This window comes from Stegostoma tigrinum, chromosome 15, assembly GCF_030684315.1.
Source record: "Stegostoma tigrinum isolate sSteTig4 chromosome 15, sSteTig4.hap1, whole genome shotgun sequence".
NCBI classification, from domain to species: Eukaryota; Metazoa; Chordata; class Chondrichthyes; order Orectolobiformes; family Stegostomatidae; genus Stegostoma; species Stegostoma tigrinum.
The window spans coordinates 20,916,494-20,931,723 of NC_081368.1; the positions used below are offsets into that span (position 1 = coordinate 20,916,494).

Sequence of the window (15,230 nt, forward strand, 5' to 3'; positions counted from 1 at the left end):
AACACGTTACACTGGTCTTCATATTCCACGAGAACATTATTGTGCCTACTTCATCTAACCATAATTACTTTTATGCCATTTTCCCTGATGCATTTATCTAATGTATCCTTGAATGTATTTATCCTAGGTATCCTCAGCTACTCCATAAACTAAAATAACATGTTAAAATCAATCTCTAAAGAAAGAGTTTCTCCTGAAATTTTTATTTTCTTTCTTTACATTTGTATTTCTTTACTCCTGCACCAAAATATATTCACCTTTAAAGCAGAAAGCTGATCGCTCTGCTGTCAGACCTGTCCCCACAATCATTTAGCTGAACAAAATGTTAAAGGAGATTCTAGGGGTGAGACACTGGCTTTTCACAAACAGAATCTCACTTCATTTGCTGATCAGATTAATGGCCTCAAAATCTTCAGTTGGGTAAGGATTCTTCTGAGAAACCAGTTTTAAGGAGAGGTCCACTTGAGACAACTGGAGGTCTCTAACATTTAATTTCCAAGATCCAATGATATAATCCAGATCTTGGGTTATTTGTTGTTATAATGAAGGAGTTGGGGTGGGGTGGGATGGACAGAAACATGTTGGGAAGAGCAGCAGGAAGTCCTTGACTACCATTTTAATTGTCCACGGCTTCCTACCTCTGGTGGGCATAAGTAGAACAAAGTAGTTGATCTCAGAATTGAAGATGTGCCTTTTCTCAACACCCTCTTTACGTCTCCTGGGGAAATGTCTGGATTCTCAATTGACAAATACTCCTTGTGGCTCAATTTTCTTTCATTTGCGTTACTTCTTCCTGAGATAAAGTTCAAGGCTGAGCATTTCTCTTATCAATGAAGTAAAATGTAGTAGCTAAAATTAACACACTTTCTGTTTCATGAAAATTCAGAATGAGAGAGAATTAATTGATTTAAAATAAGGAAAAGAACATCTATCTTAAAGCAAAAAATTGTAGATACACACAACTTTTGATCTTCTATTATTGAACCACTATTTCCAAATTATGAACACAAAAAAGACTTTTACTGATTTTATAACATTGAAGTGTTTAACTTGACTGACATCATTAATTTTGTTTTGTGATCTATTTCCTCATTTTGCTCCACTTCCTCTCAGTGTGGTCTCCCCACAATATATTCAATTGTCTATTATTTGGGTGTCAGATCAGAAATCTGATAATCTCACTTTCAGGAGGTATGCACTCTTAATTCTGGGATAATTGGTCCCTTTAGGCTTTAACATCCCCATCCATCCTGTGCAATGACTTGCTGTTGACAGAAGAGTGTAGAATGGAGCATCAACAAGTATTCACGTTGTATATTTAATGTAGTAAAACCTTTTCTGGTAACTTGCGGAGTGCAATCTGATTACAATGGAAACCAAGTCGCATAAGGAGATATTCAGGCAAATGACCAAAACATTGGTCAAAGAGGTAAATTTTAAGCAGCCTCTTAGAGCAGGCAAGACAGATAGAGAGATCTGAAGTCATCAGACATTAAGACCTAAAAATCGCTGAATCTGCAGCAATGGAGTAGCAATGGAATTCAGAGATGCACCCGTGGCTAAAGTTGGAGAGACGTAGAGCTCTCAGAGGAGTTTGCAGGAATATGTTGTAGGAAAGCTATTCAATCCACAGTGTATTTTGTCTTCACAGTGCCTCGTCAGGAAGCAAGTTAATGATGAAGGGTCTAGGCCTGAAACGTCAGCTTTTGTGCTCCTAAGATGCTGCTTGGTCTGCTGTCTTCATCCAGCTCCAGACTTTGTTAATTGGATTCTCCAGTATCTGCAGTCCCCATTATCTCAGCGAGTTAATATAAATTATTTTCTACTCTTTCATTTGAGCATCTTAGTTTGAGCACAGGTTAACAATTTTTTTAATGATTCAGCTGTAAACTATCTTTTTCCCTTATTAGTATTCATTTGCCATTATTACAGCAGAAGATCTGATATGAGATTGCAATCTTTCAGTAGAACATTCAACGGAAATTTTCATGACACATTTGGTAACAACCAGGGGGTATTTTTGTTCACCATCTATATGAGAGTTTTTTTTGACATTCCCCTGTGAGTAGGCTCTAAATTTCGTGTGGTTTTATAAATATATGGTTTTCTAAGTTTAAAAGAAAACTGTCTTAGGCGAAATTACCACAACAAATAGGTTTTCTTCAAAAAAATCATAAACCTTCACAAAAGCACAGAAAGAATCATTCTTGGCGTTTAATATAACAACTTTGTTTAAATTCTAATTTTGTTTTATCTTTCCATAAATATAAATTTTGAAATCACTTAAAAGTAAAATGGCCATATATGTGGATAGCAGCCATTCTCCAGATTAAAAACTCTTATAATTTGATCCATTTATTCATTCTCTTTCCTTCTCTTCTATTTTTCTTTTGCTGTTTTTAACCAAAAAAATTTGGATCTTGCTATACTGTGGCTCTATGCACAACATTGTCTTCATGAATATGTGTGAGCCTGCCTTTACCAGTGTCCATCTCCAAACAGGGATCATTATATAGCAATGGGGAAAAATAAAACTTGCTGAACTTTGATCCTTCCTAACCTACAACGTACAAATAAGATTGCAGCAATCACAGAAAAATAAAAAACTAGGAGCGAGAGTAAGTCATTCAGCCTTTTGAGTCTGCTCCCTCATTTAATATGATCAGGGCTGATCTTTTATTTCAATGCCATATTTCCACTTTCTCCATACACTTCTTGATGGCTTTCAAAATCTAGAGAAAATCTATTTATCACCTTCTTGAATATATTCAATGACCTAACCTCCACTGCCTTCTGTGGAAGAGAATTCTACAGCTTCTCTGCCTTTTGAATGAAGAAATGTTTCTTGCTTCCTGTCCTAAATGGTCTACTCATTATCCTGAGGCTGTGTCCCCTGGTTCCAGACTCCCCAGTCAGCAATAATATCCACCCTGCATCTAGTCTGTTCAGTCCTATTAGAATTGTACACATTTCAATCAGATACCCTCCCATCCTCCTGACCGCTAGCAATACAGGTTCAGTCAAACCAATCTCTCCTCATGGGACAGTCCGGCCATCCCCAGTATCAACCTAGTGAATTTCTGCTGTACTCGGTCTATGGCAAACACATCCTTTTTCAGGGAGGGAGACTAAAACTGGATAATCCAGGCATTGTCTGACCTGCACAACGATCTCCTTGTACAATTGCAGTAAGACACATACTTCTGAACTCAAATCCGCTTGTAGTGAAGGCCAATATACCATTCACCTGTCTAAATGCTTGCTGTACTGGCTGTATATATACTTAAATAATACTCTTTGTTCTGTTTTTCATACTGGAGTGTGTAACTTCACATTTATCCTTGCAACAGTTTGTTGTACTGCATCTGCCATGTGTTTGTCCACTCACTTAGTTTATCTAAAAATACTTTGAAGCCTCTTTGCATATTCATAACTCATGATTCCACCCAGCTTTGTGTTATCAGAAAACTTGGAAATGTTGCATTTTTTAATATTCATTCATGGGACGATGACAGCATTGCTGACTAGGCCAACATTTATTGGCCAGACGGCAGTTAAGAGTTAACCACATTGTTGTAGGTCTCGAGTCACATGCAGGCCAGATCATGTAAGGATGGTGGTTTCTTTCTCCAAATGACTTTAGTGAACCAGATGGGTTTTCCCAAAAATTGGAAATTGATTTGTGGTCATCATTAGACTCTTAATTCTAGATTCTATTGAATTCAAATTCCACCATCATGGCAGGATTCTGTGTGCCCAGAACATTACCTGGGTCTCATACCCAGCACTTTTATATACATCATGAATAGCTGGGGGCGTGAGCATTGATTTTTGTGGTACTCCATTAGTCACCACCTGCCACCTGAAAGGTCCATTTATTCTTATTCTCTGTTTCCTGTCTATCAACTAATTCTCAATCCATGCCAATATGTTACCTCTCAACCCATATGTTTACATTTGACCCTGATCTTTTGGGGAACTCAACAAAAGCCTTCTGAAAATCCAAATATACCACATCTACTGGTTTCCTTCATCTATTCTACTAGTCACATCTGCCAAAAGCTTCAAATTTGTTAAATATGATTTGCCTTTCAGAAACCAATGCTGGCTTCATTGAATCACGTCTATGCCTTCCCCATGACCTGTTACCTGTCTTTTATAACAAACTTTAGCATTTTCCTTAATACTAATATGAGGCTAATTGGGCTGTAATTCTCTGTTTTTTTTCTCTGCCTCACTACTTCAGTAGTGAAGTTACATTTTCCATCCTCCAATCAGTAGGAACTGCACCAGAGCATATACGCTTTTCAAAGATAACCACTAATACATCTAATATTTCCCGGACCAGTTCCTTTAGTACTATGGGATGTAGATAATCAGGTCCCAGTGTCAGCCTTTTGACCGCATTGATTTTCCTGGCACCATTTTCTTACTTATACTTATTTCTCTTAGTTCCGACTTCTGTCTAGACGATTGGTTCCCTCCTGTTACTAGGATGTTATTTGAGTCCTTTTTGTGAAAACAGAACCGGTATGTGTTCAGTTCTACCTTCCCCATTATAATTTCCCAGGCTTCTAACTGTAAGAGACCTACATTTGCCCTTATTAACCTTTTTCTCTTCTCGTACTTTTAGAAGTTTCTCAGTCAGTTTCTATTTTCACTGAAATTTTACTCTGATACTTCATTTCTCCCTCTTAATCAAAATTTATGTCCTCTTTTCTAAAATTCTAAGATGCTGTCAATCCTCAGACTTCTCCTTTATTGGGCAATTTTCTATGTCTCCTCTTTAGATCTAATACCATCCTTAATTTATTTTGTACCCATGGCTGAGCCACCTTTTATCTTTTATTTGTGCACGAGACAGGAAAAAATAATTCTTGTTATTCATTTACACAATCTTTAAATAAGTACCATTGTCTATCCTCCAACAACACATTTAGTAAGGTTCCCCAATCCCCCCTTGCCAATTTACATCTTATACCCTCATAGTTCTCTTTATTTAGATTCAGGGCCCTAGTTTCAGATTCAACGACTTCATTCTCCATCTTAATGAAGACTTCTATCTTTCAGTTATTATGGTCACTCTTCCTAAGACACCCTGCACAACAAGATTTCTTGTTGCACTGTACCAAGTGTAGAAGAGTTTGTTGTCTGCTTGGCTCCTCAATGTATCAATCTAAAAAGCATCACATACACACTCCTGCAAATCATCCTTTATAACGTCATTGCAAGTTTGGTTTGTCTGATATATATGTAAATTAAAGTTATCCATGATTACAGTTGCATCTTTTTGTAGAAATCTCTGACTTCTTGTTTAATGCATTTCTTTACATCTCTACTACAGTTTGGGCGTCTATAGATAACTCCCAACATGGTTTCTACCCCTTGGTGTTTTTTTATCTCCATTGATATAGATTGCACGCCATGATTTTCCCAGCCAATATCCTTCCTTGCTCTTGCATTGAGCACTTCTATGCAAACAATACTACCCCATTTCCTTTTCTTTTTTTTGTGACCTTCTTAAATATTGAATGCCCCTGGACATTTAGTTCCCATCCTTGGTGACCTTGCAGCATGTCTCAGTAATTGCAACTATATCATATCCGTTTCTATCTTTTTACACAATTAATTCATCTACTTTATGCTCTGCACAAAGATACACAAAGCCTTTGACATATCTATTTGACCTTGTTGTCATCTTCGCTTTATTTTGATTTGGGACTCCTTTGTTTGTCACTCTTTTTTATTATGCCTTCTACATTTGCTCCTTGTCTTTCTTTTGTTTCTACCTTTGTTTCTCCTCCCTCTAACTTCCTGCTCAGGTTCCCATTCCCCTAACATTCTAGTTTAAACTCTCCCAACACCACTAGCAAAGACTGTCCCCAACCCGCAACCTGCAACCCACACAACCCCTATCCCCCTAGAAATCCGGTTTCAGATTCAACCCATCCTGCTTGTACTGGTCTCAGTGTGCCAGGAGCCTGATTCCCTCCCTCCTGCATCTTTTCTCTAGCCATGTATTAATCTGCAACACCCTGTTATTTAAATAGGTTATTTTTGTTTCTACAGTTCATAGTCAGTATATAAGATCTGCTAACTCAGCACAAATTGAGATGTCAGGTGCTGTATGGATGATTTCAACCTTGGCTGCATTTTAATGCATTCAATAAACTGGCAGCTTGACCAGAGTATTCCTAAAGATTACATCCGGTAAGACTTGTTAACTTCTTTTGTAGAAAAAGCCAGAAGAACAACCATTTCCAGTACTGCAAGAAAGTAGCAAATTTGAAGTGAGCGAGAGAGAAGAGCAATCAATTCTGCAAATATTTATAGATAACGGCCAACACAAATTTTCAAGAAAATGGTTATAAGTAAAAGAAAGGCAAAGTGAATAATGGGAAATTAATAGAGCAAAAGGGCCTGACAAACAGCTCAAGATATTAGAAAGAGATAATGGGAACTGCAGATGCTGGAGATTCCAAGATAATAAAATGTGAGGCTGGATGAACACAGCAGGCCAAGCAGCATCTCAGGAGCACAAAAGCTGACGTTTCGGGCCTAGACCCTTCAGAGAGGGGGATGGGGGGAGGGAACTGGAATAAATAGGGAGAGAGGGGGAGGCGGACCGAAGATGGAGAGTAAAGAAGATAGGTGGAGAGGGTGTAGGTGGGGAGGTAGGGAGGGGATAGGTCAGTCCAGGGAAGACGGACAGGTCAAGGAGGTGGGATGAGGTTAGTAGGTAGCTGGGGGTGCGGCTTGGGGTGGGAGGAAGGGATGGGTGAGAGGAAGAACCGGTTAGGGAGGCAGAGACAGGTTGGACTGGTTTTGGGATGCAGTGGGTGGGGGGGATGAGCTGGGCTGGTTGTGTGGTGCAGTGGGGGGAGGGGATGAACTGGGCTGGTTGAGGGATGCAGTGGGGGAAGGGGAGATTTTGAAACTGGTGAAGTCCACATTGATACCATATGGCTGCAGGGTTCCCAGGCGGAATATGAGTTGCTGTTCCTACAACCTTCGGGTGGCATCATGGTGGCAGTGCAGGAGGCCCATGATGGACATGTCATCAAGAGAATGGGAGGGGGAGTGGAAATGGTTTGCGACTGGGAGGTGCAGTTGTTTGTTGCGAACTGAGCGGAGGTGTTCTGCAAAGCGGTCCCCAAGCCTCCGCTTGGTTTCCCCAATGTAGAGAAAGCCGCACCGGGTACAGTGGATGCAGTATACCACATTGGCAGATGTGCAGGTGAACCTCTGCTTAATGTGGAATGTCATCTTGGGGCCTGGGATGGGGGTGAGGGAGGAGGTGTGGGGACAAGTGTAGCATTTCCTGCGGTTGCAGGGGAAGGTGCCGGGTGTGGTGGGGTTGGAGGGCAGTGTGGAGCGAACAAGGGAGTCACGGAGAGAGTGGTCTCTCCGGAAAGCAGACAGGGGTGGGGATGGAAAAATGTCTTGGGTGGTGGGGTCGGATTGTAAATGGCGGAAGTGTCGGAGGATGATGCGTTGTATCCGTAGGTTGGTAGGGTGGTGTGTGAGAACGAGGGGGATCCTCTTGGGGCGGTTGTGGCGGGGGCGGGGTGTGAGGGATGTGTCGCGGGAAATGCGGGAGACGCGGTCAAGGGCGTTCTCAATCACCGTGGGGGGGAAGTTGCGGTCCTTAAAGAACTTGGACATCTGGGATGTGCGGGAGTGGAATGTCTTATCGTGGGAGCAGATGCGGCGGAGGCGGAGGAATTGGGAATAGGGGATGGAATTTTTGCAGGAGGGTGGGTGGGAGGAGGTGTATTCTAGGTAGCTGTGGGAGTCGGTGGGCTTGTAATGGACATCAGTTACAAGCTGGTTGCCTGAGATGGAGACTGAGAGGTCCAGGAAGGTGAGGGATGTGCTGGAGATGGCCCAGGTGAACTGAAGGTTGGGGTGGAAGGTGTTGGTGAAGTGGATGAACTGTTCGAGCTCCTCTGGGGAGCAAGAGGCGGCGCCGATACAGTCATCAATGTACCGGAGGAAGAGGTGGGGTTTGGGGCCTGTGTAGGTGCGGAAGATGGACTGTTCCACGTAACCTACAAAGAGGCAGGCATAGCTGGGGCCCATGCGGGTGCCCATGGCCACCCCCTTAGTCTGTAGGAAGTGGGAGGAGTCAAAAGAGAAGTTGTTGAGTGTGAGGACGAGTTCCGCTAGGCGGATGAGAGTGTCGGTGGAGGGGGCCTGGTCGGGCCTGCGGGACAGGAAGAAGCGGAGGGCCTTGAGGCCATCTCCATGCGGAATGCAGGTGTACAGGGACTGGACGTCCATGGTGAATATGAGGTGTTGGGGGCCAGGGAATTGGAAGTCCTGGAGGAGGTGGAGGGCGTGGGTGGTGTCACGGACATAGGTGGGGAGTTCCTTGACCAAAGGGGAGAAAATGGAGTCCAGATAGGTGGAGATGAGTTCGGTGGGGCAGGAGCAGGCTGAGACGATGGGTCGACCAGGGCAGGCAGGTTTGTGGATTTTGGGAAGGAGATAGAAACGGGCCGTGCGGGGTTGGGGAACAATGAGGTTGGAGGCTGTGGGTGGGAGGTCCCCTGAGGTGATGAGGTCATGAATGGTGTTGGAGATGATGGTTTGGTGCTCGGGTGTGGGGTCATGATCGAGGAGGCGGTAGGAGGTGGTGTCGGAGAGTTGGCGTCTGGCCTCGGCGATGTAGAGGTCAGTACGCCATACTACCACTGCGCCACCCTTGTCTGCGGGTTTGATGGTGAGGTTGGGGTTGGAGCGGAGGGAGCGGAGGGCTGCCCGTTCTGCGGGGGAGAGGTTGGAGTGGGTGAGAGGGGTGGAGAGATTGAGGCGGTTGATGTCTCGACGGCAGTTGGAGATGAAGAGGTCGAGGGAGGGTAGGAGGCCTGGGGGTGGTGTCCAGGAGGAGGACTTGTGTTGGAAGCGGGTGAAGGGGTCAGTGGAAAGAGGGTTGGGTTCCCGGTTGAAGAAGTAGGCATGCAGGCGAAGACGGCGGAAAAACTGCTCTATGTCCGACCGTGACTGGTATTCGTTGATGTGTGGTTGTAGGGGGACAAAGGTGAGCCCCTTGCTCAGGACTAAGATATTAGAAAGTTTCCTGTGGGACTTGTCAATGTTTATTCAAGATGACCAGGGAGTTATTTTAAAAATTCCAAAAAGGTAACTGTGAAATGTTTTGACGTTGATGAGTTTCACAAGATTCAGTGAACAAGAGAAGAGTGAGTTGATAATCAATCTTAACAGAATTATAAAATCTTATCATTACTGTTTATCAGCTAAACAAATTGTTTAATGTTGCTAATGAATTAACAAATCAAGGAAACAAAGGTATCAGAGATAATGGGAACTGCAGATGCTGGAGAATTCCAAGATAATAAAATGTGAGGCTGGATGAACACAGCAGGCCAAGCAGCATCTCAGGAGCACAAAAGCTGACGTTTCGGGCCTAGACCCTTCATCAGAGAGGGGGATGGGGAGAGGGAACTGGAATAAATAGGGAGAGAGGGGGAGGCGGACCGAAGATGGAGAGTAAAGAAGATAGGTGGAGAGAGTATAGGTGGGGAGGTAGGGAGGGGATAGGTCAGTCCAGGGAAGACGGACAGGTCAAGGAGGTGGGATGAGGTTAGTAGGTAGATGGGGGTGCGGCTTGGGGTGGGAGGAAGGGATGGGTGAGAGGAAGAACCGGTTAGGGAGGCAGAGACAGGTTGGACTGGTTTTGGGATGCAGTCCAACCTGTCTCTGCCTCCCTAACCAGTTCTTCCTCTCACCCATCCCTTCCTCCCACCCCAAGCCGCACCCCCATCTACCTACTAACCTCATCCCATCTCCTTGACCTGTTTGTCTTCCCTGGACTGACCTATCCCCTCCCTACCTCCCCACCTATACTCTCTCCACCTATCTTCTTTACTCTCCATCTTCGGTCCGCCTCCCCCTCTCTCCCTATTTATTCCAGTTCCCTCTCCCCATCCCCCTCTCTGATGAAGGGTCTAGGCCCGAAACGTCAGCTTTTGTGCTCCTGAGATGCTGCTTGGCCTGCTGTGTTCATCCAGCCTCACATTTTATTATCAAGGAAACAAAGGATTCATTTTATAGTTCCAATGAGATTACTCCACACATTCTGAAATACAATGAACTAACCTGTGTCATGATCACAAATCATAACCCCAGAATGTCTTTGGACATCTCAAATTTTAATTATGTGCGTTTCTTTAATCAAAGGACATATAGCCAAGGGTTGACTGCACATGTGAATTCAGTGGCTACTGGAGAAAGTGGCTCTGGAATGTCACACCTGATGAAGTATCAATGAAGTCTCAAAGGGAGAGAATGTTTCATAAATTCAATTTGTAATTTTCTATAAGTATCTCAGGTTGTTAACATGATGGTCAAAGAATGATGCCATCTATACATAAGACATATTTATGTTTTCCCTCTTTGAAGAATATACAGGAATAGGCATTAAAGGTGAACTACAACTCTTTTCTGTGTTCGTTAATGGCTTGATGGATTAGTATGCATAACTCTGAGAACAGCTATTTAAACATGAATCAGTGATAATGGGAACTGCAGATGCTGGAGAATCCAAGATAACAAAGTGTGAAACTGGATGAACACAGCAGGCCAAGCAGCATCTTAGGAGCACAAAAGCTGACGTTTCGGGCCTAGACCCCCCTCTGATGAAGAGTCTAGGCCCGAAACGTCAGCTTTTGTGCTCCTGAGATGCTGCTTGGCCTGCTGTGTTCATCCAGCTCCACACTTTGTTATCTCAGCCATTTAAACATTCCTGCGCTGCAGATAGAGAGAAAAGAAAAAAGAGAAATGGAAAAGATTCTGTCCCACTCCAAGTGTCACCAATCAGCCAGTGCCAATGGGAATCAGGACAAAAGAGTTTCAATCAATGTACAACAACAACAATATTATTTTTGACTTCAAATGCCAAAGTCAGTGCTACTAGTGACATCTACTGCAATAGGTACAATGATCAACTATCCACTTTTCACAAACAAATAACCTTGAAGTGACCAAACAAAGGGGTGGGTGAATAACTAAGGAGAGCCAATTCATCCCCTTTGGGCCAGGAGCTTAACTGTTTAAGGCAAACCATCAGGAAATGCAACAATTGAGGAATTGACTCATGTAATATTGCAAATCAGACTTAACTTAAATTTTCTCAATTCAATTCCAATCCAATGTGAGAAAATCAAAATATTCCAGAATACCAGTTTGTAGGTGAAATTATATTTGATTGAATTTGAGATATTTAGACTCAGTATGTTAATACACATTCTGCTTTTGTTTTAGATTTAAATTGCATTGTCTACAATGATGAATTTATGGAATGTAGATGGAACCACACTGAAGGCAAACCAAACAGCACGCTGTTCTATTGGTGAGTCTGCTGATTGGGTGAAGGGGTTTACAGGCTTTTGTGTATTTGTTCTGAGATTCAGTTGTACACCACAGCAGCAGATTCCCTGATCAGAAGGAAGGAAAGTTTCTCCAAGAGCTGGACCAGTGAGTACACTTCCCATTGGGATACTGAACTGTGTGGGTCAGTAATAATCTTGCTCCACAACTCTGCTCAGAGTTCAATGAACTGATCTCAGTTAGGGAATAAAGGGGACAGAAGATGGAGGTTTATAGCCCCTTCCTGGTTATTAATAATTAAGCTACTACTTATTCATAATAAAAACATGAGAAATGGGTGTGGGAGTAGATCGTTCTGGTCCTCAGGTCTGCTCCAACACTCAATGACAGCATGACTCAGTACAATATTAATTCAATTTTCCTGCTCTATCCCACAGCCCATATTCTTTAATTCTCTGATTTCAGTCTCAGTCCTAAAAAAATACTCATTAACTAAGCATCAACAGCCCTCTAGGCAGAGAATTCGAAAGATTTTCTGAATTAAGGTACTTCAGCTCTAAACCCTTGTACAGGGGTACCATTCTCCAGTCGTATCTCTCCCTTTGAGAGGAAGCAGCCTCTCAGTACTGACCCTTCTAAGAGGTTTATACATTTCAATGAGATCATGTCACATTTTCAAAAATAAAGACTCATTTCATTCACTCATTTCTCTATCTCATCCCAGGAACTCATCTGCTAGTATTTTGTTGCAATCCCTTTAAGTATTGCATCCCTTTCTTAGATAAGGAGAGCAAAATTATACACCGTACCTTATATTCCAGCAAAATGCATACTGCCACTCTGTTAAAGTTCATCATCAGCCTCACAATAAGAATAACACATTTCTCTTTCTGAACCTGCACATTAACTTGTGTACAATGAAATTTACTTTTTCATTCTTCTCACCAAAAGTAATCAATTTATAAAAACCGAAAGAACAATGGAAGCTGAAATCAGAAACCAAAAGAGAAATTGCAGGAAAAACTCAGCAGGTCTGGCAGCATCTGTGAAGAGAAATCATAGTTAACGTTTTGGATCTGGTCACCCTTACACAGAATTGGGGAGGGGTCAGTTCTGAGGAAGGGTCACTGGACCTGAAACGATTACTCTGATTTCTCTTCACAGATGCTGTCAGGCCTGCTGAGCTTTTCCAGAAATTTCTGTCTTTGTAATAAATTTATATGTCAACTGGTACTCCATCCTTTCAAATCCCAAATCAAACCCAATATATACACAAACTCTGCAGTATGTCCCAGCTCTGCAGCTACAAGTTATAATGTACAGACTAAGCTGGACAGAAAGTTGACTTGATAATGAAACCTAAAATCATGAAATGTTTTGATTGAGTAGACCTAGAGAGGCTGTTTCCATTTATGATGAAGTCTAAACCACAAGTAGAACACAAGAACAAGCAAATTCCACAGGAAATTCAAGAGTTTTTTTAAATCCAAGGAATAGTTAGAAAATTAAGCTTTCTGCTGCTTAGAGTAGTTAAGGCAAAGAGTGAAGATGGATTTATGGGAAAGCCAGATAAGTATATAAGGGAGGGAGGGAGGAAAACATATTTTATGAGATTTAGATGTAAGGAGACAGGATGGTTTTGTGTAGTATGAACATTGGTATAGACCAATTGGGCCTGTTTCCATGCTGTAAAATTATATATTACTGTTGGCATTTTGGTAAATAAGATTGTGACTGAGAAGAGGAACTCTACGAATTTTTGCTAAGAATGAATCACCCTCATGTTAGATACAGAGTAAAGGTCCTGCGAACTACCCCAGTGAATATTAGAAGGTCAGTTGAAACATAGGTTTGTTGCAGTCTATAGCTGTCTCCATGTTAAGCTAAGTATGCAACTTCAATGTCGTTAAAGAATGAAACCTGCGTGATACGAGAGCAGTGAGCATTCAGTCTCCCTCAAAATTACTCAGAATAAACTGAACTAAGGGATTCAGAATTGAAATCTTTTTAACATCAAAGATTGGAAAGTGTTTTGAAACAAACTGAACACGCAAAATGATTATGGAACGAAGTAACAGGAAACATTTAGTTCAACTGTCAGTGTAGTTTGTGCTGATATATTAAGACTAGTTCATTGAGCTAAACTGACAAGAATGCCACTTCAAAATTTATTATTTTACAAATTTTAAATAGGCAACCACTATGGGTGACTAGCGATTTACAATTAAAATCCTCTTTGATCTTGTAAAGGCCACAAATCAGAATCTCTCACATTATGTGCAAAGGCATCTTTTGGATACTATTATTTTATAAATTTGCAGTCTGGTTGAATTCTGGGTTCTCAGGAATTAAAGAATTATACATTTTATTGTAATCACAGAAGTAATGTTTCAGCTGAATGATGATGCCATTTGATTTATAATGGGCAGTCTTTTTGGTTGTTCATGTCAAAAAAGAGTACAAAGACTGATTAATTTTCATTTATTCATTTTGGTGCCAACTTTGCCTATTTACAAACGTTAAATAGGTTATCTGCCACAAAATGCAGCCAACATGTTTTAAACTGTGGGCATTGATAAAATGTTTACATTTAATATTTTTAAGCATTAGGTTTCTTTTGAATTAATTCATGGGATGTGGATTTCACTGGCTGGGCACTTATTGCCTACCCTGTAAAGCTGTTGAGAAGGTGATGGTGAGCTGCCTTTTTGAACTGCTACAGCGTATTTGATGTAGGTACATGTACTGTGCTGTGAGGGAGGGAATTACAAGGTTTTGACCCAGCAACACAGAAGGAAGGGTGATATATTTCCAAGACAGGAGGGTGATTGGCTTGGAGGGGATCTTGCAGTTGATGGTGGTCCCACATATTTACTGGCTTAGAAAGAGTGGACGCTGGGAGTTTGTTTCAGTTAGGCAGGTAGACTAGGACCCGTGGGCACAGCCTTAGAATTAGAGGCGGTGTTTTAAAACGGAAATGAGGAGACATTTCTTCAGCCAGAGAGTGGTGGGCCTGTGGAATTCATTGCCACGGAGCGCAGTGGAGGCTGGGACACTAAATGTCTTCAAGGCAGAGATTGATAATTTCTTGAGCTTGCAAGGAATTAAGGGCTGTAGAGAGAGTGCAGGGAAGTGGAGTTGAAATGCCCATCAGCCATGATTAACTGGTGGAGTGGACTCGATGGACCGAATGGCCTTACTTCCACTCCTATGCCTTATGGTCATATTGTCCTTCTAGATGGTAGTGGTCATGTGTTTGGATGGTGCTATCTAAGGAGCCTGAGTGAATTTCTGCGGTGCACCTTGTAGATGGTACACAATCCTGCTACACTCCCATGTCAGTAGTGGAAGGAGTGGGAGTGAGGTCTGGGCCTCTCTTTCTAGAAAATAGAAAGCTGAGAAGTGGCATGATGGAGGTCTTCACGAAAGCAGTACAGGTTGTTCACTTAAACATGTGTGGTGGAGTCTTCCCAACTCCAGAATGACTTGGCTCACGGTGAGAAATTTGGGAAAAACAGGTGAGAGGACCAATATGGATCATCCTGAAATCAAGCCCATGAAGTCCCACTTTCCAATCAAGTAAATAGGGACAAGATGAGATTCTCATTAGTGAATGGTGAAATGCCTACTATCTTTCATTATCACCCACATAATTGTTTATCTTGCCTTGTTAATATGCATTAATATATTTCTCCAAGAATTCTGGATACTTCACAGCTCCAGCTCACCATTTGCTCCAAAGGACCCCAAGTTGTTGAGACAGCGTCAGCATCTCAGGGCACACTCTATAGGCAGGGGCTACATACACCCCACATCTGTAGACATTGGCATCTGATAGACACAAATCTTGTTGCATCATCATGGCACATTTCCAATCC

General features: G+C 42.2%; 1 protein-coding gene across 4 annotated transcripts in view; it reads left to right on the forward strand.

Moving 5' to 3' along the window:
• Positions 1-15,230, forward strand: part of LOC125458839 (cytokine receptor common subunit gamma-like) — a 52,688-nt gene that overhangs the window by 13,671 nt on the left and 23,787 nt on the right. For all 4 annotated transcript variants that reach the window (XM_048544575.2, XM_048544574.2, XM_048544572.2 and 1 more), the window contains exon 2: positions 11,287-11,374. In XM_048544575.2, coding sequence (XP_048400532.1) covers positions 11,287-11,374 — 88 coding nt within the window. The remainder of the gene's footprint in view (positions 1-11,286; positions 11,375-15,230) is intronic.